Source organism: Macaca thibetana, chromosome 4 (assembly GCF_024542745.1).
Source record: "Macaca thibetana thibetana isolate TM-01 chromosome 4, ASM2454274v1, whole genome shotgun sequence".
NCBI classification, from domain to species: domain Eukaryota; kingdom Metazoa; phylum Chordata; class Mammalia; order Primates; family Cercopithecidae; genus Macaca; species Macaca thibetana.
Window position 1 is genome coordinate 132523548 of NC_065581.1, and position 24753 is coordinate 132548300.

General features: G+C 41.7%; 2 protein-coding genes, 1 long non-coding RNA gene and 3 other non-coding genes across 12 annotated transcripts in view; 2 read left to right on the forward strand and 4 right to left on the reverse strand.

Moving 5' to 3' along the window:
• Positions 1–407: 407 nt before the first annotated feature.
• RPS12 (ribosomal protein S12) lies at positions 408–3473 on the reverse strand. 2 transcript variants are annotated; one of them, XM_050788018.1, is made up of 6 exons: positions 3306–3473; positions 3139–3189; positions 2833–2949; positions 1399–1501; positions 906–1007; positions 408–492 (listed from the first exon to the last, which is right to left on the reverse strand). In XM_050788018.1, exons 2-6 carry the CDS (start codon positions 3150–3152, stop codon positions 430–432), a joined length of 399 nt encoding a protein of 132 aa, XP_050643975.1. In that variant the 5' UTR covers positions 3153–3189; positions 3306–3473; the 3' UTR covers positions 408–429. The 2 variants fall into 2 exon arrangements, with proteins under 2 accessions (XP_050643975.1, XP_050643976.1); XM_050788019.1 differs by lacking the exons at positions 3139–3189; positions 3306–3473 and adding an exon at positions 3045–3126.
• On the reverse strand, positions 619–748 carry LOC126954073 (small nucleolar RNA SNORA33). Its single transcript, XR_007725522.1, has one exon. It is a non-coding gene; the product is annotated as a small nucleolar RNA SNORA33 (small nucleolar RNA).
• LOC126954082 (small nucleolar RNA SNORD100) lies at positions 1088–1163 on the reverse strand. Its single transcript, XR_007725528.1, has one exon. It is a non-coding gene; the product is annotated as a small nucleolar RNA SNORD100 (small nucleolar RNA).
• On the reverse strand, positions 2543–2615 carry LOC126954053 (small nucleolar RNA SNORD101). The gene has a single exon (XR_007725504.1). It is a non-coding gene; the product is annotated as a small nucleolar RNA SNORD101 (small nucleolar RNA).
• A 185-nt stretch (positions 3474–3658) lies between the features above and the next one.
• LOC126952901 (uncharacterized) lies at positions 3659–12970 on the forward strand. The gene is made up of 3 exons (XR_007725066.1): positions 3659–4660; positions 12129–12312; positions 12410–12970. It is a non-coding gene; the product is annotated as an uncharacterized LOC126952901 (long non-coding RNA).
• Positions 12971–18024: 5054 nt separating this feature from the next.
• SLC18B1 (solute carrier family 18 member B1) overlaps positions 18025–24753 on the forward strand; it is a 29848-nt gene continuing 23119 nt past the window's right edge. For 3 of the 6 annotated variants that reach the window (XR_007725059.1, XM_050787995.1, XM_050787996.1), the window contains exons 1-2: positions 18025–18261; positions 19785–19924. Coding sequence is in view for 3 of the 6 variants with exons in the window: in XM_050787995.1 (XP_050643952.1) it covers positions 18219–18261; positions 19785–19924 (183 nt within the window). In the remaining 3 variants the exon portion in view is untranslated. The other 3 variants (XM_050787999.1, XM_050788000.1, XM_050787998.1) reach the window with 2 other exon arrangements.

Here is a 24753-nt window from a genome sequence, read left to right on the forward strand (position 1 = left end):
AAAGGAATGTCCACAAGCATTCCTAGACATGTCCTACAGGCAAGATTTGATCCTGGTCCAACTGTGTACTTTCTACTAACCTGCCCAGTATGTCTACTCATTGTCCTTTCATAGACTTTAACCTATTAAAAACACACAGCCTCTCTCTCCAGATTCTAGACGAGTCTAGCCAGGGATAAATGCCCATAGCTAAGTAACCCTGGCCATCACCAATAGTGCATGGCAGACCTCTCTTTGCTAGGGCTGTTCAGGTTTGAATCGCCCCACGATGCAGTCATTGGCTGGGGAGAAGACTTTGAGAGCACATTTCCAGTTCATCTGTAGTAATCACTTTGTGAAGATTTTATTTTACTTTGCTAACAGGGACCTTATTTTACTGCCCCAAATAAAAAGCCAGACATGAAGAATGTAAGCCAAAGATTTATTTATTCATTTCTTGCATTTGAAGTACTCTTCGATAACATCCTTGGCCTGAGACTCCTTTCCATAGTCCTTAAAAAAAAAACACATGCCATTTCTTGTTAACATTTAGGAATTTCACCAAGTTATTATTATCAACTACAGTGGAGCTTCAACAATTAGCTATGTCTTATAAATATGTTTCTCATCACTAAGATTTGTTATAGCCACTTTCAGGGACCTTAACGACTTCAATGTCCTTAAGGCTCGTAACATGGCTTTACTATTGCCAGTTTTTAAAGTATGTCTGCACAAACACAATCAGGTAAGCAGATTCATTGGCTGGCTTATAAATTACAGCTTTTATTTTTTTCTGAAATGCAGAAAATGCTTTAAACCTGTTGAATCAGTTTTTTCCTTTTTTAAGATCCTCAACTTAATTTCAATACAAGGTGTTATATGATTACCTAGGACAACCTTCATCCCTAAAATAAATGGTGACTTACCTTTACTACTACACAACTGCAACCAACCACTTTACGGGGTTTCCCCTCTCTGTCAATTTTACAGAGGCCTACCCATTCTCCTAGTTTCTTGTTGTCATCAACCTATTGGGAGAAAATTAAAAAAAAAAAAAAAATATTAATAGACATTAACACTACCAAAAATAAATTCAACCCAAAAGGTGGCTGTAGTCAGAAGGGTGACATGGCAGTTTCCTCATGGCAGTTCAGTAGAGGGAGCCAGATGTCATCATGTACAGCACAAAGATCACCTACAAGCCTACTAATCTTCGTTGTATACCAACGTCAAAATTAGCATTCAATTCTGCAGGTATAAAATGCTTCTACCTACAATCATCTTTAAAATGGCCAACAATATCAGGTGCACGTAATGTTTACACCTGCACAAAACGAAGAGCTTGAGACTTCACAAAATTGACCCTGGTATACAAGCATCACTGAACATTAGTCCCAACACAATCCTTAGCAGCCTTACCTTAATTAGGTTGATCTGATGTTCAGCACAAAGGGCCTCCACCAACTTGACATACATAGGCTCATCACAGTTGGATGCAAGCACACAAAGATGGGCCTGGCGCCTGAAATTCAAATTACAACGAAAATGAAGCTAAAACTCAGATCCAAATCCATCATTCTTGCATTTTAGGAGTTATCTTTGCACTAACACTTGTAAAACATAAGCAGCAAATCTATTTAACACATAAATGTGTACAAAATTGCCTGAGTCTGAAGAACCTGCTAGGTAGCATATACATCTTCAATTAACCTACAACTGGTTTTCAGTAAAACCTCTTTCCCTGACACACTGAATTGGTATAAAGGCATTTTTAAAACTTGTGGCCAAATCCCAACCATAATGGCTTTCCTGTAAGCCAGCTTCATACATCGTAAGAAACATGTGAAAGGCCGGGCGCCGAGGCTCACTCCCATAATCTCAGCACTTTGGGAGGACAAGGGGGGCAGATCATCTGAGGTCAGGAGTTCCAGACCAGCCAGAGACCAACATGGCGAAACCCCATTTCTACTGAAAGTACAAAAACTAGCTGGGCATGGTGGCATGTGCCTGTAATTCCAATAATTGCTTCAACCTGGTAGGTAGAGGTTGCAATGAGATCGCGCCACTGCACTCCAGCCTGGGCAACAGAGCGAGACTCTGTCTCAAAGGAAAAAAAAAAAAAAGCTGTGGCATTAATGGAACAGTTATGAAATGCCTTGCAATACTGCCGAAGTAGAAATAATACATAAGATTCATACTAGAATCTACTAAATACATTTAACAATAATGCCATTTCCATCGGATTCAACTGGCTAGATTACACCAAAACGAACTGAACTTGTCCTGTAAAACCTTAAAACTGCATTTAAATTCAGCTCAAGAGTAGATTGTCAATGCAACCACCATAAAAAACACATTAACTCGATCCATTCAAAATACATTAATAAATATCCCAAATTAAAATAAATCACAGATATTCCTACATCTAGGACCAAATGCTTCTGAAACCTGAGTTTGAAATTCCATTAACGTAATGCTTGTTTTGCAAACTGCCAAACGTAATGTGGCTCTCCATCTCATCTCTCCGCCTAAGTATAAAACTGACTAGCCCCACAACCTACAGGTTTGTCAGACTCTTACATTTCACTCATAAAAGGAGTGAAGGGGTATCCGACAATTTAAGTCATCATTCAAACACTGTAGTTTTGAGTGCTTATCCCCGTTCCAACAGCCACCCACATATTTTAAGTGGGCTTTATAGATCTAAGTTCTGATACCTTTTCCTAGGTTTCCTGTAGGACGGATGCCATTCAGAACTTTTGCGCTAACACCATGAACTCCACGCCTTCTTCCCTTGGGTGGCAGTTTTGTTCCGGTTGCAAGAACCCACAGTATTGAGACTGATACACGTACTTGTCTAAGGCTTTGGCAGCTTCGCGAATTCCACGTGCTAGGCCATCGTGGATGAGGGCGGTCTTCAGCACCTCTTGTAAAGCAGTATTAACGTCCATTACACCTCCAGCAGCAATGCTAAAACACGACACATCAGAACCATCAGTTAAAATCCTCACACCGCATAACGCCTTGACCTCAGAAAAGACCTAGTGTACAACAGAAGCGCTTACGGCAACCCGTTCGACCCAGTCCTGCTCCGCCAGCTCCAGGCCCACGCCTCAGCCGAACCCCGACCCCAACTCCAAACCCGGCCCCTGGGCTCACCCTTCCTCGGCCATGGCGGTGGGTTACGGGTGAAGCGGAATCTTGAACGCACTGAAAAACAAAAGCATTAACCTGCTAGAGAACCAAATACTTGTAACTAATCCCTGTAAAAACACAACGAGCCACGAATCACAACCAATACACCCGGGCCGCTTCGCAAAACTTACCCCAAGCCTCCGCCTCCGCGCGACTCCGCGGCGGCAGGGAAAGAGGCCTCATCAGCCCGCATGACGGTATTTAAGGGTTTTTTCAGGCCCCTGTGCGCATGTGCACTCCCACCCTCGAAAGAGGTGGCTCCCGCGGTGCCGGGCCTGGGGACTTTCTGTTTCCGGATTCAGGCGGTCCTGAGGCAAGAGTACTGCGAGTTTTCTGTGTCTGCCAGGCCAGTCCTTGGCGAGTGCAACAGGCACTACGTGGGCAGCTTCGAGTTGTCCTTCTTTAAGGGGGCGTGGCTCACAGAGGCCCAGGGAACTCATTCTACGGAGCGCGACAGGAGACAAACAAGTTGTTCCGCGTGGTCTTTAAGGCACCTGGAGCCTTGTATCCCGCCGAGCGCCAGTTTTAACCCTTTCCACACCACGTTCTACTTTCCCCTCGCTTCCACAAGACCCAGTCTTCCCAGGCAGCGCATTTTGTTCCTTCGCTCCTAAGTCACCCTGAGAGACCCCCATGATTGTGTCGTTGTGGGTGTGATCCTCATCTTTGTCTTCATGAAACGAGAACCAACACGCTTTCACTATTCCAGGCTGGAGTGCAACGGCGCAATCTCGGCTCACTGCAAGCTCCGGCTCCCGGTTTCAAGCGATTCTCCTGCCTCAGCCTCCCGAGTAGCCGGGATTACAGGCGCCTGCCACCACGCCTGGCTAATTTCTTGTATTTTTAGTAAAGACGGGATTTCACCATGTCGGCCAGGCTGGTCTCGAACTCCTGACCTCAGGTGATCCTCCCGCCTCGGCCTCCCAAAGTGCTGGGATTACAGGCGTGAGCCACTGCTCCCGGCTGCTTTCACTATTTCTAAGCACTTTCCCTGCGGTGTGTTGGTAAAGGGGGACCCTGCAGCCAGGGGGTCAATTCTAGTTTCTAAATATAGGGGGAGTCGCTTCTGAACGAAGTTTGTTCTGCTTTGTTTGGTTTTTAAGGATGGATTGTGCTCGGAATACACAGTCCCGCACAAATCAGAATTCCTCAGGTGCATTTTCAACACCTACAATGTGCCTGACGCAGGGCCAGGACTACAGACATGAAATATCCAGTCTTTGAGGAATCCATTTTCTTACGGGAAGCAACATTTTAAATTTGGAAGTGATTGACCATTCCCCAATCCCCACTTCCAAAGCAAACGCACGAAACACTACTGAATATGATCAATACTGCCTTTGTGTTTAATTTCCTCTCCTGAGTAGTCAGCCGCCAATCCAGTGAGCAATTATTAGGCGCTTGGCACGTGCCAGCGCTGTGAATCCAGTGAACAGATACTGTTAGACTGGTGAGTGCAGCGAAAAAAACAAAACTGGATAACGCGGTAAGAGCGCCAGGGAGTTCATCAGAACAGAGACCTGCTGTAATGTTAATAAACTGATAGAGTTCAGTTTTAGATTTTCCGCTGGTTTCAGTTTCATTTTTAAAGCGTTCAAGCTGCTTCTCTGTCAGTAACTCATGCAAATGTTCATTGAGCTTTTGATTAAAGAAAAAGAAAACGCGGAATTTATAAAGATAAGGATTCATTCCTGCTGCCCTGGTTTGTTTGTGGTGGGAATAAGATTTGAGACAAAAATCAGAATACCTCAGGGCCACAGAGGAGATAAAAGTGACAGGGGGTTAGGGAGTGGGGGATCGTGTGGAAAGGTAAGAAGAGGACCTCAGGCTTCTGGCAGCAAAACAAAAACTAAGGGATTCCAAATCGGCGAGCGTGGAAGGAGAGGACAGGGTATTCTAAATGGATGAAAGTGTAGGGGCAAAGGTGTGAAGGCCTTCTTGCCTATTTTGGAGGTTATAGTTAACACGTTTGTATTTTTTAAGGAGAATGTGGCAAATAATCTTTCAGCATATTTCTTATTATTTAAAGATAGTAAAGTTAATATGCTAAGTATATTAGATTCCTTCCCCAAAAGAGTTTTTAAGGAAGAAGCAGGGAATTTGGGAAACCTAAGTGTGAAAACAATCACTGGCAAACAGCATATTTATGTGGGGGGAAATGATCAAGTGTCTTGTTAGCTAAGGCAGTTGTTCCCAGTACCAGCCAACTCAGACTTGGTCTCTATCTTTTAGCAGCTGCTAATCTGTTCTGTTGACTCAGACATCGTGGATCTCTGCTTTAATATCTCACTGCACTAAATGTCCTTTCACACAAACCTCCCTCCTTAGACCTGGAGCTACATTTTTTTTAAGTCCTACTTATAAAACCAGCTCTAACCCCCAAAATGAAGTCAAAGGGCACACTGGTGATACAGGGGTTCTTTAATATAGATTTTCCTAGTTCACTTTTTTTCTTTTCTTTTTTTTGAGGTGGAGTTTTGTTCTTGTCACCAGGCTGGAGTGCAGTGGCGGGATCTTGGTTCACTGCAACCTCTGACTCCCGGGTTCAAGCAATTCTCCTGCCTCAGCCTCCCGAGTAGCTGGAATTACAGGCACCCACCGCTACGCCTGGCTAAGTTTTGTACTTTTAGTAGAAACGGGGGTTTCATCATGTTGGCCGGGCTAGTCTCGAACTCCTGACCTTGGTTGATCCGCCCACCTTGGCCTCCCAAAGTGCTTGGATTACAGGTGCTAGTCACTGCGCCCAGCCTCCTAGTTCACATTTTTAAGGTTACCTCCTCTCAATTTCTGAGACTGGTAAAGGTGGGAGACTACACAGAGGTTAGTGACTGGTCACTCTTATACCAGCAGAGTATAACACATCATGTGCACAAATATGAATCTGACACACATATGAAAACCAAATGTATTCTAAAGTTTGTTTTAGGAAAAATACCGATAGTAAGAGGTAACTTGTTTCACTTTTTCTATATGCCAGGTAAGGTGCTAAAGTCTTTTCAGGCATTTTTGCCCTTTATTGTTATAGAGACTGTATCTGGTAGTGATGGTATTAGCCCACTTTAACAGGTCAGGAAGCCAAGGTTTAGGTAGTTGCCCAAGATCACACAGCTAAGAAATGTGGAAGCTGGTATTTAAGCTCAGTGGACTTCAAAGCCTGTGCTCCTAACCCTTCAGTCATTTGATTGATTGCCAGAATGTGGAAAGGAGATTGCTGAGAATTCAAGAATTACTCTTTACATCTCTGGTTTGGCAACAGTACAACTGGTTCTACCCGCTGTGCTAAAAACTATATAGATGGAGGAAGGGAATATTGCTGTTAGGCAGAAAAATTTGCATTTGGATTTCTGAATTATCTAAGTGTAGATGTGTAGTTTACTAGGGCTGCCATAACAAAGTACCACAAACTGGGTGGCTTAACCAACAGAAATCTATTATCTCATAGTCCTGAAGGCTGGAAGTCTGAAGTCAAGGTGTTGGGTGAGTTGGTTCCTTCTGAGGGTGTGAGGAAGAATCCATTTCACGCCTCTTTCCTAGCTTCTGGAGGTTTGTTGGCAATCTTGGTGTTCCTTGACTTGTGTTAGCATAACTCCAGTCTTTGCATGATGTTCTTTCTGTGTGCATGTCTGAGTTTGCTTCTGAATGTTTCCTTTTTATAAGAATATCAGCCATATTGGATTAGGGGCCCACCTGCTCCAGTATGACCTCGTCTTAACTGATTACATCTCCAACAAACCTATTCCGAATCAGGTCTTATTCTGAAGTAGAAGATGTTAGGATTTCAACATGTGAATTTTGAGGGAACACAGTTCAACTCATAACAGATGACAAAGAAGGAGGAGATATAGAATGATCAAATGAAAGAAAGCTTTTTTGAGATGAACTGCAAAAAAACTTACTTGGAAGACCAGAGCTGGAGAGAAAAACCGGGCTGAGACATAATCATGATTTTATATCATGGAGTGGTCAGGAGGACCCAACTGTGCAGGGTTAAAATTCCAGCTTACTTTGTGACCTTTGGCAAGTTATTTTCTTTCTGAGCTAGTAAAATGGTGGTAATGCTATAATATTTCTGTGAGGATTAAATGAGATAGGCATTTAAAGTGTTTACCACTATGCCTGTAAAGTAATTTACCTTATAAAGAACTTCACATGAAAATACATGGAAAGGTTCTTAAATATTACCTTGCTCCTGTCCTAAACCGTCCAGCACTTAGTACAGTGAATTGCATATTGGAGGCTAAACACGTGTAATGAATGAATTCACTGAGTGAAATAAGATTAAAGAAACCTCCTGGGGCCAGGTGCTGTGGCTCAGCCTGTAATCCCAGCACTTTGGGAGGCTGAGGCGGGTGGGTCACGGGGTCAGGAGTTTGAGACCAGTCTGGCCAACGTGGTGAAACCCTGTCTCTACTAAAAATACAAAAATTAGCCAGGTGTGGTGGCAGGCGCCTGTAATCCTGGCTACTCAGGAGGCTGAGGCAGGAGAATCGCTTGAACCCAGGAGGCGGAGGTTGCAGTGAGCCGAGATCACACCATTGCACTCCATCCAGCCTGGGCCACAGAGCAAAACTCCGTCTCAAAAAAAATAAACAAAATTAAAAAAAAGCCTCTTGAGTAGATGTCATACTTAAAGGAAAGCCATGTTGAGGACTACCGTAATAAATTAGCATCTGTTGTGAGTTAGTTGGAAGCTTTGAGCATCCCAGGAAATCACTTTTAATTTGAAAACTTCAAGTGTCCCTACCTTTGGGGTAGGGAGTAGAAAATAAATACGATGGATGAGTGATAAGAAATAGGAGAAAAAATTAAAACATACTCTACTGCTGCAACTCAGAAACATATAGGCTTAACTCTCATTTATTATACCATGTAGTTTTAAACATAATGAAGAAAAATTAGTCATAGCTGAAGAAAGATTTGAATAGAATCCCATTACATCGAAGGAAGAATTAAAGGAAAAAGAGAAGTAGCAAAGAGAGAAAAAAACAGAAAATAAGAAAGCAGATGGATTAGCAAGAGTGGAATAGACTAATAAAGGCTGTCGGTAGTAGCTTGTAAAGTTAACATGTTTATTAAGTGAAAACAAGGTTGTAGGGGAGAATGCGGTTAGATGATTATATAGCTAAGTATGAAGCCTGTGCCAATAGCTTATATTTTTGGAGGGTTTTGTGTAATTATCATCTAAGTTTGCACAAGTCTTAGTAAGAATATATCTTCACCTGCTTGTTTTGTAGTTTTTATCTGGTGTTTTTTTTTCTTTCTTTCTTTAGAAACAGGATCTTGCTATGTTGCACAGGCCGATCTTGAACTCCACTGTGCCCAACCGTCCACTTTTTTTTTTTTTTTTTTTTTGCTACCAGATGTTACCCAGAACTCTTGGGTACTGTAACAGCACACTACAGGGCTGACTTAGAGTTCATGGAAACTAAACAAACATACTATGGAATATAATTAGAGATAATACTTCATAAGTATTATCCTGTGTAGCTGGGATTACAGGCGCCTGCCACCAAACCTGGCTGATTTTTATAAATAAACTAATTATAAACCAACTACACAGTTTTATTTTTTTTTGTTTTTGTTTTTTGTTTTTGAGATAGAGCCTCACTTTGTCACCCAGGCTGGAGTGTAGTGGCACGATCTTGGCTCACTGCAACTTCCGCCTCCCGGGTTCAAGCAATTCTCCCGCCTCAGACTCTCGGGTAGCTGGGATTACAGGCACCTGCCACCACGCCTGGCTAATTTTTGTATTTTTAGTAGAGATAGGGTTTCACCACATTGGCCAGACTGGTCTCAAACTCCTGACCTCAGGTGATCCACCCAAATCAGCCTCCCAAAGTGCTGGGATTACAGGCATGAGCCACTGCACCTGGCCGCTACACAGTAATTTATAAATGAAATAAAGAGTAGTGGCGGGTAGAGCAAAGCTTAAATTAACATTAAATTGATTCCCTTAGGATACAAAGAGGGCTTGTGTGGGTGAGACTCCAGCCCTCTCTGCTGCTTCCTCTGCTGTTATCTGTGCAACGTTTCTTTTGAAAATGGGTCCTGATGCTCTAAAATGTATTTGATGCCTGCACTTCTTATTAGGGAATCATTAGAATGAAGTCAGTACCACTCCTATCCTTATAACTGAAACTACATTTTTAAAAAAAAAGTCCTATTTTTATAACTGGTTCTAACACTACAAATGAATGTGAAGGGCAGACTGGTGATTCTAGGACTCGATGTAGATTCTCCTCTCTACCATTTTCTGACTCTGTAGCCTTGGTCAAGAGACTTCCAATCTCTGGATCTCAGGTACTTCATCTGCAAAATGAAGTAGGCAATTATACGAGATACCTTTAAGCACTTTTTCGGTTTCAGTATTCTACATCATTATTTTCAAACAATTTTCACTGTTAGTAAATGTTGAACATCTATGCTGTCTGCTATATTAGTTTTCTGATTTTACTTGACTTTATCCACATGACTATGAGCTGTAGTTAATGCCCGCTTCCCTCCTATGTCTCCAACTTACAGATGATGTCTTCATTTGTAAATAACAGCTATGGCTTTTTAAATATTAGAATCAGTAAGCATGTTCATTGTAGGAGATTTGAATAATACTGTATCAGTGATAATTCTTTCCAAGCAGCAGAATGAGCTGTGGCCAACATTTTAAAATGAATTTGTTGGAAATGTACTGGATGGCTCAGAGAATAGAACAGTTTGTTTGAGCAGCCAGGTCTAGGGAATAGTAAGAATAGAACGGTTTGTTTGAGCAGTCAGGTCTAGGGAATGGTAGGAATGTAATAGTTCCAGGGGTCTTGGTTATAGGACCTCATCAAAAGTCTCTTAAGGCAGTGCTTTACAAAATGACTATCTATCTGAGGATTTTTCACTCAATTCATCACAGATTATTAGTTTAATAAAATACAACAAATATTAATTAGTGGGAGGTTCTGCAAGACTATCCTTCTTACAGATAACTAATGTAACTCTGAAAATGTATCAAAACAAAAAATAACTACCTGAAGACACTGGAGAGTGACAGAATTTGGGAATAGTTGTGGGGACCAACACCGAGAGGAAAGAATGACACTGGCTTATTTTCCATTTTTGTGAGTGTTAGCATGAGGACACCCTTAGTCAGTGCTACATGGAACAACTAATAGAGTTCCTCAGTTGTAATGCCTTAAAAACCAGAGAACAGAGTTGTATTAGTCAGGGTTCTCTAGAAGGACAGAACTAATGGAATATATATGTTTATACATATATAAAAAAACAACATATTATAATATATATTATATTTTATATGTTATGTATGTTATATATTATATATGTTATATATTATATATGTTATATATTATATTTTATATGTTATATATAATATATGTATATATGTCATATACATATATAACATATAAAATATGTATGTATATATGTCATATACATATATAACATATAAAATATTTATATATAGATAGTATATATATGTATTTTTTTGAGACAGAGTTTTGCTCTGTTGCCCAGATTGGAGTGCAATGGCATGATCTCAGCTCACTGCAACTTCTGCCTCCTGGGTTCAAGTGATTCTCCTGCTTCAGCGTCCTGAGTAGCTGGGATTACAGGCATGCACCACCATGCCTGGCTAATTTTTATATTTTTAGTAGAGATGGGGTTTCACCATGTTGGCCAGGCTGCTCTCAAACTTCTGACCTCAGGTGATCCACCCGCCTCAGCCTCCCAAAGTGCTGGGATTACAGGTGTGAGCCACCGCACGGGAACCATATATATAAGGGGAGTTTATTAAGTATTAACTCACACAGTCACAATGTCCCACAATAGGCCATCTGCAGGTTGAGGAGCAAGGAGAACCAATCTGAGTTCCAAAACTGAAGAACTTGGAGTCCAATGTTCAAGGGCAGGAAGCATCCAGCATGGAAGAAAGATACAGGCTGGGAGGCTAGGCCAGTTTCTCTTTTCACATTTTCTACCTGCTTATATTCTAGCCAGACTGGCAGCTGATTAGATTGTGCCCACCCAGATTAATGGTGGGTCTGCCTTTCCCGGCCGACTGACTCAAATGTTGATCTCCTTTGGCAACACCCTCACAGACACACCCAGGATCAATACTTTGTATCCTTCAGTCCAATCAAGTTGACACCCAGTATTAACCATCACAAGAGTTTAGAATAACCATGGCACTGGAAATTGAAGAAAGTAGGGAAATCCTAGAAAGGAGAGAGCCAGAGAGGGGAAAACCAAAATTTTCCATGTATACTCTGCCTCAATCTCTGGCTGAACCCTGAATTACACATACATAGGGTAGCACGGTGGCTTATGCCTGTAATCCCAGCACTTTGGGAAGCTGAGGCAGGTGGATCATAAGGTCAGGAGTTCAACTTGATTAAACTTGGTTAACCAAGTTGAACTCCTGACTAACTTGGTTAAACTCCGTCTCTACTAAAAATACAACATTAGTTGGGCATGGTGGAGCATTCTTGTAATCTCAGCTACTCAGGAGGCTGAGACAGGAGAAGTGCTTAAAACCTGGAAGGCAGAGGTTGCAGTGAACTGAGGTCCCGCCACTGCACTCCAGCCTGGGCAACAAGAGCGAAACTCCATCTCAAAGAAAAAAAAAAGAGAGAGAGAGAGAAAGAAAACAATATTCAAAACCTTCCCAAATTTGGTGAAACACATAAATTCAGGTTCAAGAAGTTCAGTGAACCCCAAGAAGAATAAATACACACACGTATACACACCTAGGCATATCATAAGTGAGATATTAAAACTCAAAGATGAAATTACAGTAGCATTTAGGAGGAAAAAAAGACGTATTACATACAGGAAACCAATAATACAAAATTCCACTAATTTCTCTCAAAAGGTAGGAACCAAATGATAACAGAATCACATCTTGAAAGGGCTGAAAGACAACTTTTTACCCATATTTCTATATTCAATGAAAGGCCCTTCCAGAACGAAGACAAAATGATGACATTCAGAGCTAAACAAAAACTAACAGAACTAATCACCAGAAGATTCATACTTGAAGAAATGTTACAGAAAGTTGCTCATGTTGAAGAAAAATGATACCAGATGGAAAATTTAGATGTTCCAGAAGGAATGAAGATCACTGAAAATGGTCAATATGTGAGTAAATTTCAGAATATTTTTCTTTTTGATTAAACAGTACATATGGCTAAAGTAAAAATTATAATATTGCGTGATGAACTTTGTGTCTTCATAGATATAATCCGTATGACAACTAAGAATGAAGGATGAAGGGAGAAGAGGTGGCTGCTGGGTAAGGCCGTCTCTATGAGTCTAACAACCTGCAAGGTTCTTACATTTTACATGAAGTGCTACAATATTAGCCCTAAGTGGACCAGGAGAGTTAAGAATGTGTGTATTGTAATCCCTAAGCAACGACTAAAAATAGTTGAAATATAGCTAAAATGATAACATATAAATTGCAATGGAATTTCAAAATATTTTTTTCCCAAATAAGCCAAAATAAGGTTAAAAAAAAAAGAAACAAATGAATAAAAAACAGATGGGAAGATATAAGACAAATAGTAAAATGGTAGACGTAAACCCAATCCCATCAATACTTACCTTATATGTAAGTAGACTATCTTCTCAAATTAATACATGTTAATACTGGAGGAGGGGAAGTTTTTGACTTGTTTTATGAGTGCAGAATTACTTACTACCAAAGCCTGACAAAAGAAAATAAAAAGAAATTACAGATCAACATTACTCATAAGCATATACAAAAAAATCTTTAACAAAATATTAGCAAATTTATCCAGCAATATATAAAAAAGAGAATACATCTTGACCAAGCAAGATTTATCTCAAGAATGCAAGGTTAACATTAGACCCTTAACATTAGACAATTGATCAGTATAATTTATTATATTAACAGAATAAAGAAGAAAAACCATGTACAATAGACGCAGAAGTACTATTGGATAAAATTTAACACAAATTCATTTTAAAATTTCTCAACACATTAGGAATAGAAGGTAGCATCCTTAACCTTCTGAAAGGCACATGTGAAAAATCTACAGCTAACTTCGTACTTTATAGTGGAAGACCAAGTGTTTTTCCTGTGAGATTGGGAACAAAGTGAGGCACTCATTCCCACCACATTTATTCACCATTTTACTGGGCATCCTAGTCAGTGCAATAGAATAAGTGAAAGAAACAAAAGCGTACATTTCAAAAAGGAAGAAGTAAAACTCTATTCACAGATGGCATAATTGTTTATGTAGAAAATCTAATAGAATCTATACAACAATGACTAGAACTAATGAGGGAATTTAGCAAGATTGCAGGATACCATATTCATACAAAAGTTCATTTACTTTTATATATAATCAGCAAATTGTTGGAAATTTAAATGTAAAAATACCATTTTTACTAGCTTCTAAAACTAAGGTATTTTGGAATAAATTTAACATGAGGCATATAATACCTACACCGTGAAAAATGTGAAAATGTTATGAAAGAAATATCTTTATAATTGGAGAGATATACCGTGTTCATGGATTAAAAGCTTAATAGTGATTCAATATCAGTTCTCCCCAAATTGATACATGGAGTCAAACAAATACCAGTAAGAATTCCACCAGGTTGTTTGGAGAATATGAGAGCTAATTGTGACATTTCTCTAGAAATTCAAAGTACCAAAATATTCAAACCACTCTTGAAAAGAAGAACGTAGTTGGACACTTTTTACTGCCTGACTTCAAACACGTCGGGTCTTGATATGCAATGGAAGCAAGTGAGTGGAAGAAGCCAGCACCACCTAAAACCTCTTCTGGTGAGAGTGGCAGCATTCTTGAGGAGTGGGGATGATATTCTAACTACAATGTCTTATACCTGGCTCCAGTGGTATTGGCAGCATGTGCTGGAGATGTACGTCCAGCAGGGTTGCAGTGCTATGCATACTGGACTACTTAGGTGGTGTGACTTTAGGCACTTAGCCTCTAAGTGGTATGCGTGATCCTCCTGATGATACTATGTGTTACCTAATAATCAATGATAAATTCATTTTCTGCTTAAATTAGCCAACGTTGCTTTTTTAAATTAGCAACAGGGAACCCTGACTGATAGAAGTGCTAGGAAGAAAAATAGAAAGGTGAAAGGACAAAGGATGACTGGGGCTGTATTTGGATAAGGGGATAAGAATGAATTTCTTAGCTGGGCACCGTGGCTCACGCCTATAATCCCAGCACTTTGGGAGGCTGAGGCAGGTGGATTACCCGAGGTCGAGAGTTCAAGACCAGGCTGACCAACATGGAGAAACCCCATCTCTGTTAAAAATACAAAATTAGCCGGACATGGTGGCACATGCCTGTAGTCCCAGCTACTCGGGAAGCTGAGGCAGGAGAACCGCTTGAACCCAGGAGGTGGAGGTTGCCGTGAGCCAAGATGGCACCATTGCACTCCAGCCTGGGCAACAAGAGTGAAACTCCATCTCAAAGAAAAAAAAAAAAATAATGAATGTCTTGGTCAGGTGTGGTGGCTCACGGCAGTAATCAGTAATCACAGCACTTTGGGGAACCAGGGCAGATGGATTGCCTGAGTCCAGGAGTTTGACACCAACCTGGGCAACATGGTGAAACCTCGTCTCTATTATTAAATAAATAAATAATAAAGAGTGAATTTCTCTGAGGCGGTAGCATTTAAACAAAGACTCTATTACTCCATTTTAGTTTGCAAAGAAAAAAATACTCTATATGTGTATATATGTCTATGAATAGATAATTGTGGTAGGCTGATAATGGATTCCAAAGATACATCCACATCCTAATCCCTGGAGCCTGTAAATGTTACCTTATATGAAAAAAAGGGTCTGTGCAGATGTGATTAAATTGGAGAACTTGAGATGAAGAGATCATCCTGGATTATCCAGGTGGGCCCTAAATTCATTCAAAATATCCTTACAAGAGACTGGCAAACGAAGATTACACACGGAAGAAAAGAGGCCCAGTGATCCCAGAGACAGAGATTAGGGTGATGCGGCACAAAATGCCAATAGTCACTAGAAGCTTCAAGGGGTAAGAAACAGACTCTTCCCTAGAGCCTCTAGAGGGAACATGATCCTGCTGACACCTGATTTTGGCTCAGTGAAACTGATGTTGAACTTCTGGCTTCCAGGACCTTGTTCTAAGCTACCAAATTTGTGATGATTTGTACAGCAGCCCCAGAAAACGAACACAGTAATAATATTTGATTATAAAATTGATGATCTGAAGGGAGAATGACAGGTAGAGATTAGAGGAAGAGAGTAGGATAGGGATATGAATAGCCTTGATGTAAATTAAAAATAGATGGACACATAAGAACACAGATTCTTTTTGAGAACATGAAGAACAAGATTTGCATTAAACGTGCAAGAATGATTGCAAATGGGGAGAGGAATGAGAATGGAGATACAAGGAAATAGATGGCAACAGAAATGAAACATTCAGTTGGCAAGATACAGTTGGCAAGATTCGGTTGGCAAAAATTCAGATGGCAAGATATAATTAGGGATACTTCCTATAAGATGGAGGGGAAAAAAAGAAAAAATAATAACTAGACAGGCGTGGCGGCACATGCCTATAGTCCCACCTACTCAGGAGGCTGAAGTGGGAGGATCAGTTGAGCCCAGGAGGTTGAGGCTGCAGTGAGCCATGATAGTGTCATGGTAGTGGTAGCTTGGGCAACAGAGTGAGACCCTGTCTAAAAAAAAAAAAAAAAAAAAAAAAAAAAAGAGAGAAGAAAAAGAGAAATAAGTAAGAGGACCAGTTTGGGTGACCCAACATCCACATAAAGCACAGTCCAGAAAGAAAATAAAAGAGGAAATGTAATCATCAAATAAATCGTTCAAGAAAATTTTCCTCTACAGATGTTAGATTGAAGAGAAAGCATAGAGTTAAATGAGATTGGAGAAGCTGTCAGGGGTTAGATCATAAAGATTACATAAGGCTACTTTAGGGAACCTTTGCTAGAGTGAAACTTTTCTTTTCTCTTTTCTTTTCTTTTTTCTTTTCTTTTCTTTTTTCTTTTCTTTTCTTTTAGACAGGGTCTTGCTCTGTTGCCAGGCTGGAGTGCAGTGGTGTGATCTCGGCTCACTGCAACCTCCACCTCCTGGGTTCAAGCGATTCCACTGCCTCAGCCTCCTGAGTACCTGGGACTACAGGCGTGGACCACCACGCTGGCTAATTTTTTGTATTTTAGTGGAGATGGGGTTTCACCATGTTGGCCAGGATGGTCTCGATCTCCTGACCTCGTGATCCGCCCACCTGGGCCTCCCAAAATGCTGGGATTACAGGTGTGAGTCACCGCGCCCGGCCTAGAGTGGAACTTTCTGTTCAGAGTGGTTCTCCAGGTTCTCCTTCACAACTCGCCCACTGGGGAATTTTTACATAACCTTCAAGAACCAAGGTAACATCACTTCCTCAGAAAGTCATCCAGGACCCATTTGCCAAAGTAAATGGTTCTTGCAATATGTCTGTATACAACTGATTGCATTATAGTAGATTATTAGTGTGAATTTCATCTGCTAGAAGGTGTGCTACTTGAGGGCAGAGTCTGGATGGGGCTCATTCATCTTTAAATTGATAATGCCTGGCACAAAGTGCTAATTCAGTCTTTTGGTTTGGCTTCATATCAAGAATTTCCCAGTCCTTAAACTTTTATTTATTTATTTATTTAAGAAGGAGTTTCACTTTTTCACCCAGGCTGGAGTGAAGTGGCCCAGTAATTACAAATTTACTATCCACCATCCCATGTATTGGAATCAACCTTGTACAGTGGATCTGAGGCAGATTCTCACTTGATAAAGCCGCCCTCACACAATTCTTTGGGATCTTGCCTCACTGTAACCTCTGCCTCAAACGATTCTCCTGCCTCATCCTCCTGAGTAGCTGGGATTACAGGTGCCCGCCACCACACCCAGCTACTGGTTTTTTTGTAGTTTTAGTACAGACGGAGTTTCACCATGTTGACCAGGCTGGTCTAGAACTACTGACCTCAGGTGATCTGCCCACCTAGGCCTCCCAAAGTGCTGGGATTACAGGCATGAGCCACTGCGCCCAGCTAGTCCTAGTCCTCAAGATTTAACACTTCCCAAATAGTAAAAAAGGTGAAAATAAGTGAAACCTATTTTTTGTGCAAGAAAACTGTGAGTGTGAGAGTAAGGTAGTAGCCATCATGTTCATGTGCTAGCTACTAACACACTTTATCGCCAATGCTCACAGCCACCCTACAAGGTAAACATTAGAATCTCAGTTGTACAGATAGAGAAACTGACCTTGTCATCCAAAGTTACACACAACCAGTAAGTGCTCTGACTTGAAACCCTGGCACCTGCCTCCAGAGGTCGCACTCCTAGCCACTTCACCATGCTTCGTTAGTATTCTTGCAAATATTTTTCGACTACAGGTGCTTCATATTGGTTAATTCATTTCCAGTTCAATAGTGTCTGGCTTCAATAATTACGAACACTACCGCATTTACCCACTGTGAAAAATAATTCACTCTTTCAAAGGGCCTGTATAAACCTAATTTTCTAATTCACTTTTGTGTCTTTCAGTTGACGTACTCCCTACATTTTCTATTTCTACATAAGCTTCCTTTCTTTCCTTTAGTAGGAATAAATTGAACTTATTTTAAGATAGAGGGGGGTACAACTGTATGGAATATAGACTCATCTTTTTTCACTCTCTCTCTCTCACAGAATGAAAAAGGACACCATGATATAGCAGCTGAGGTGGTGTATTAAGATAATGGGGGGGGCAAAAAAAAAAAAAAAAAAAAAAAAAAAAAGAAGGAGCCTTGCTCCACCCCTGCCCCGCCCCCGGCCGCCTCCCGGGGACTCAGAGTCCTGGAAGGCTTTGCGGAGCTCCGGGCTGGGCGGATCGCTGCCCACAGGGAGTCGGGAATGCCAGGTTCCAGCTGAGCAGCAGTCGCCCGCCGGAGTGCCAGTGGCTCCTTGGAGGTCGAGTCCAAGGACGTGGCTTGAACCTGGGAGGTGGGGCGCAGGAGTCCACGCACCGGGGATGGACGCGCCGGGTGACCTGGAGGGCCCACGCGCACCAGGAGGTGACCATGAATTGCGTGGCCGGGAGCCCGGAGCCCAGCGGCGGCTTCGGGCCTGTCTCTTTAGCAACGACTGAATTGCTTTTAGCTTGATTCTTTTCCGAGAGATTGGAAAAGGCGGGGGCCTGATCGTGGGGTTCGGGCCAGCGTTTCTTTTCTCTCTGGACGTGGCAAAGTTCCAGGACTGGATGTGTGTCACGGTATCTAATGACTTTCTAACCTATGCCTCTGCTTTTAAGTACTGTGTGTTTAATGCATTCAAATAAGTATGCCATTAGGCAAATGTAAAACGTTACCTTTCAAGTACCCAGTGTTGTTGCCTTTGTTTTTAACTTTCATTTCCCTTTCTCATCTACTACAAACAATGTACAAAGATTCATAAGACTTCCTCATATTGCACAGATTTTTTTTTTTTTTCCTTCTGGACTGCAATGGCAACCTCTGACAAATAGAGCAAAGCAAATATATTTTTCTTAAGTTTTTCCTAAAAACAGTTTAATTTATAAATGGCTGATGGATTTGCTTGGATATTTGGAACTCTGAGTAATTGATTTAGTGTTTTTAAATGACAATTTAGCCCTGGAAATAAGTGTTAAATTAGCTGATGCAAAAGACTAGTAATTAGGGTAAGAAAAGTATTGATTTGTGAATTTTGGGACTTGTCTATCCAGAAGCATACCATTGTAAATATTAATTCACCAGCTGAATGATTTCGCTTGTTTTCTCCTACTTACACTTCATTTGACTTCAATATTGCCTTAGAAATCTTTGTGGGTTTTTTGTTTGTTTGTTTGTTTGTTGATACAGAGTCTCCCTCTGTCGCCCAGGCTGGAGTGCAGTAGCGCGATCTCCGCCCACTGCAAGCTCGGCCTCCCGGTTCCCGCCATACTCCTGTCTCAGCTTCCCGAGTAGCTGGGAGTACAGGCGCCCGCCACCACGTGCCCAGCTAATTTTTTTGTATTTTTAGTACAGACGCGGTTTCACCGTGTTAGCCAGGATGGTCTCTATCTCCTGACCTCATGATCCGCCTGCCTCGGCCTCCCAAAGTGCTGGGATTACAGGCGTGAGCCACTGCGCCGGGCCAGAAATCTTAATAAGTTAACATTACATGCTTGAAACATTGAGTTCATGTAGCATATGATTCAAGTAACTTGAGAAAATAAGGACATTATGCTTCAGAGAGCATCACCCTTTGGAGATCACCCTGCCACCTCATCTTTCTTGAAGGGTTATTAAAGACCAGAGAAACAGACTTTAAAGTGAAGGCGAAACAGATCAGATAGCTTGATGATTTCTGCATTTAAATTCTAGTAAAGAATAGTATGTAAATAAAAGCAGTATGTTTTCAAAACTGCAGTAATGTACAAGGATCGTGTTCCGTTTGATCAAATGTGCTATATTCAAAATAGCCCTAAGCTCAGCAAATAATATCTTCAGAGTGCAACACATGTGCACAGAAATCACATTTGTGTACTTTGATGAGTAGTCTCAATTATATACCTAATTGCTGCATGTTTGCATTCAAGGTGATGATCCTGCAGGAAGTGCAGGAGAGACTCCCAGGTGGCTTTCGAGAGAACAGGTTTTTGTACTGATATCGGCAGCTTCGATGAACTTAGGTTCCATGATGTGCTATTCTATACTTGGACCCTTTTTCCCCAAGGAGGTAAGACATTTTTAAATCCTTAGTGTGGGGAAAAGAAAGAGAGATCAGACTGTTACTGTATCTATATAGAAAGAAGTAGACATAAGAGACTCCATTTTGTTCTGTATTTGAGATGCTGTTAATCTGTGACCCTACCCCCAACCTTGTCCTTGCAAGAGACATGTGCTGTGGTGACTCAAGGTTTACTGGATTTTGGGCTGTGCAGGGTGTGCTTTGTTAAACAAGCGCCTGAAGGCAGTATACTTGTGAAAAGTCATCACCATTCTCTTAATCTCAACTACCCAGGGACACGTACACTGCCAAAAGTCGCAGGGACCTCTGCCTAGGAAAGCTAGGTATTGTCCAAGGTTTCTCCCCATGTGATAGTCTGAAATATGGCCTCATGGGAAGGAAAAGACCTGATTGTCCCCCAGCCTGACACCCGTGAAGGGTCTGTGCTGAGGAGGACTAGTATAAGGGGAAAGAAGGTCTCTTGGCAGTTGAGATAGAGAAAAGCATCTGTCTCCTGCCTGTCCCTGGGCAATGGAACATCGGTGTAAAACCGATTGTTCTGTTTACTGAGATAGGAGAAAACCGCCTTAGGGCTGAAGGTGGGATGTGCTAGCGGCAATGCTGCTCTTTATGCACTAAAAAGGTTTATGGACATGTTTGCATATGCATATCAAAGCACAGCACTTTTCCTTAAACTTATTCATGTCACAGAGATCTTTATTCATATGTCATACTGCTGACCTTCTCCCTATGATGATCCTATTATCCTGCCACTTCCCTTTTTCTAAGATGGTAAAGATAATTATCTATAAATACTGAGGGAACTCAGCGACCGGTGCCGGCGCGGGTCCTCTGTATGCTGAGCGCCGGTCCCCTGGGCCCTCTTCTTCTTTCTCTATACTTTGTCTCTGTGTCTCATTTCTTTTCTCAAGTCTCTCCTTCCACCTAATGAGAAACGCCCTCAGGTGTGGAGGGGCAGGCTACCCCTTCACTTAGGAGCTGTTTTTCTTTTTTTTTTTTTTTTAAGCCGTTTGAATTATTTTATTTTATAGTATATAAAATGTAAAAATCTACATATAGGACAGATGGTGTATAGAACTCCAGCCAACAGAATACTTCTTATAGAATGCTTGATACCAGGAAAAAAAATCCAGTCAGAAAGAACATCTTCTTGGGAGGTAATTCACCTAAAAGTAGTTGATCTTCTGAGAATTACTTTGCTTACCCTGTAGTCTGATTAATCTTTATTTGGTTTCTGCAACTGAAAAAAAAGGAGTGCACTGAATAACTGAGATTCAAATATCACTGCAATAGGTCTGTGTTAAGACAGTAACTATTTTCTTGAGGTTTTATCCACATTTTAGAATTAGGACGTTTTGATTCCTGTCCCCGCTTCCTTTTTTTTTTTTCTTTTGAGACAGTTTCGCTCTTGTTGCCCAGGCTGGAGTGCAATGTTGCGATCTCAGCTCACTGCAACCTCTGCCTCCCTGGTTCAAGTGATTCTTCTGCCTCAGCCTCCCGAGTGGTTGGAATTACCGGCGCCTACCACCACGTCTGGGTAATTTTTGTAGTTTTAGTAGAGGTGGGGTTTTGCCATGTTGGGCAGGCTGGCCTCGATCTCCTGACCTCAGGTGATCTGCTCACCTTGGCCTCCCAAAGTGCTGGGGTAACAGGTGTGAGCCACCATGCCCAGCCCCTGCCCCACTCCATATTCCCTCTTTTAACTTGAATTTCTTGTGGACTCTAGCAGCAATGTTTATGTAAGGGAGGAATTCTGATTAATAGGGCTTGTTCCTTCTAGGCATAGCCTTTTATATGGCGTTAGGATTTATTGACACAGATTCAAAGATTATAATCCCTAGAAAGTCCAACTGGATTCTAGATGTCAATAGGATATAGTATGAAATGAATATGACTGGCTTGGAGTGTAGACAACATATCCATGTGTTTTATTTTGTTCTTTTTGCCAGATCCTTGGTTCACAGTGCAGTGGTGGCTTCATAGTCCTCCAGCTGCCTTTAAAACATGTAGTCCTTCGTTCTGTGTGATACAAAAGAAGATAAAGTGGCTTCTCTGCTAAAGGAACAATATTGCCATGTACTCATACAGTGCTCTCTGGCTTTTAGTACACATTACCCCTTATTTATCCATTTGATCCCTGCAACAACTGCATACAGAATCTTGAGAATCTCAGCATGTTGCAAATGAAGAAACAGTCTCAGAAGCTGTGACTTGCCCAATTCAATTCTATTAAGTAGAGGTTTAATGAGTTCCTTCTCTAGAGCAGGCAAAGCATGGGATGTGTTAGGGTAGAATAAAAAAATCAGGGAAATGGTTCTCTCTTGTCCACCCATTGGGAGTGAAAAAATATGGGGGAAAGAAAAGGTTCCAATGATTTGGATATCCCTTAAGAAAAGGATTTCCAGAATGTTATAAGACTGTTTTTTTGTTTTTTTTTTTTTCTGTTTTTACATTATCATTTTCTTCTGGCTTCCCTCTATCCATACTAATGTTATAAGATCCTCGAAAGAAGAATGGTTAATTGTGTCATACATGGAGTGGGGATAGGAGAAGAAAGGGCGGTACTGAAAGGAACTCTCAGGATAAATTTAAGATGGGCCTTTTTTTTTTTTTTTTTTTTTTTTTGAGGCAGGGTTTCACTCTGTCACTGAGGCTGGAAGTGCAGTGGCATGATCAGGGTTCACTGCTGCCTCAACCTTCCAGGCTCAAGAGATCCTTTTGCCTCAGCCCCCTGAGGAGCTGGGGCACAGGCAGTGCCACCACGCCTAGCTATTTTTTTTCTATTTTTAGTAGAGTTGGGGTTTCACCATGTTGCCCAGGCTGACCTTGAACTCCTGAGCTCAAGCGATCTGCCCACCACGGCCTCTCAAAATGCTGGGATTACAGGTGTGAGCCACTGCACCTGGTCTAAGGTGGGTCCTAAGAAATGTTAATTCTTATAGTGAACAGAGATGGAGGTGTTCTAGGTATAGTCACAGGAATTGCAGAGTGAATGGCATGTTTCTGGGGAACAGCAGACAGCATCTTGATGTGGCTTGAGCCTGGGGTGAAGTGAGGTCTAATAGGAGACAGTGGTTCTGAGGAGGCAGGCCGGAGATAGAAAGAAGGGCACTTGTCAAGGACTTAGTCAGTGGGCAGTCATCAGAGGTGTTTGAGCAAGACAAAGCAGTCTGGCCAGACTTGGGATTTGTAAATAATAATAATAATGCTAGGCACAGTGGCTCCCACCTGTAATCCCAGCACTTTGGGAGGCCGACGGGAGGATCACCTGAGGTCAGGAGTTCGAGACCAGCCTGGCCAACATGATGAAACCCTGTCTGTACTAAAAATACAAAAATTAGCCAGGCGTGGTGGCACGTGCCTGTAGTTCCAGCTACTCAGGAGACTGAGGCAGGAGAATCGCTTGAACCCAAGAGGCCGAGGTTGCAGTGAGCCAAGATCGCGCCACTGCACTCCAGCCTGGTGACAGAGTGTGGCTCTGTCTCAAAAAAAATTTTTTTTTAAATAATAAGAGCCTGTGGAATTGAGATGGAGAAGAATTGGAGTAAGTGAATCAACCAGTGGGAAGGGCATTTCCTAGCTCAGTTGGAACTCAGTGAGTGCAACTAACGTTAGTTTCCTCTAAGTGAATAGGGACAAAGGAAAACCAGGCTATGGGTGTGTGCTTTTTAAGCTTTTGACTGAGTGTTTTGCTTATAGAAAATGTTGACTAAAGAAAAAAGTCAAGCTTTTAAAGAATTAAAGTTCATTTTATTCAGGAGTCTTACTGAGGACTACAGGCTGAGTATTTCAGTTCCCACTTCATATACAGGTGGTGGAGATTCAGTACGCGCAAGGTCACATCAAAGTTTAGGTGTAAGAGTATATCTGGTTATAGATTACGAATGTACCTTTGGTAATAGTTTATAAAAGCATAATCACAACCCTGTTAGATGTTATCTTATGTGTATGAAAAGGCAAGGCTGGGGCATTTATCATTTAAGGAATGTAAAAGCTCAGGCAAGAGATGTGGGGGGCCATGTGCTCTATCCTGCTCTGTCTTCAACTCATCCCTCCCAAGAGCTGCATGTTGTCACAGAGTCAGGGGTTTTGTGACATTGTGCTGGCAAGCAGAAGTGAGCAAAATGTGACTTCTTATATTTGCTACTTTGTCTCGCCTCGCAGAGGGAAGGCAGAAAGAAAGGAGACAGAGGCAGGAGAGAGAACATTCTAATTTTAAAAGCTGTAAATATCAAGAGCAGGCTTTGACTTTTCATTTCTGATTAAAATCTTATGGTCAACAAATGCATTGGTGAAGCCTCACCCTTCCTCCTGCATGTTCTGCCATCTTTCTTATTAGCTAAACTAACTGGGCAAAGGAAAAACAGTGCCTTTCTTAAATTCTGGTGTGGGATTCCTACTTCTGTTCATCATTTTTCTTGCCACCCTCATCCTCGGTCAGAGAACCAGAAATTGCTTATTTATTAATTATTTATTTATTGAGACAGCCTCGCTCCGTCATGCCCAGGCTGGAGTGCAGTGGCATGATCTCGGCTCACTGCAACCTCCGCCTCCTGGGTTCAAGTGATTCTCCCACCTCAGTCTCCCAAGTAGCTGGGATTACAGGTGCATGTCACCACACCCAGCTAGTTGTTTTGTAATTTTTAGTAGAGATGGGGTTTCATCATATTGGCCAGGCTGGTCTTGAACTCCTGACCTCAGGTGATCGGCCTGCCTTGGCCTCCTAAAGTGCTGGAATTACAGGCATGAGCCCCTGTGCCCGGCCTAGAAATTGCTTTTAACAGCTGTTTTTGCTTTCCTAATGTGAAGCAGGATCC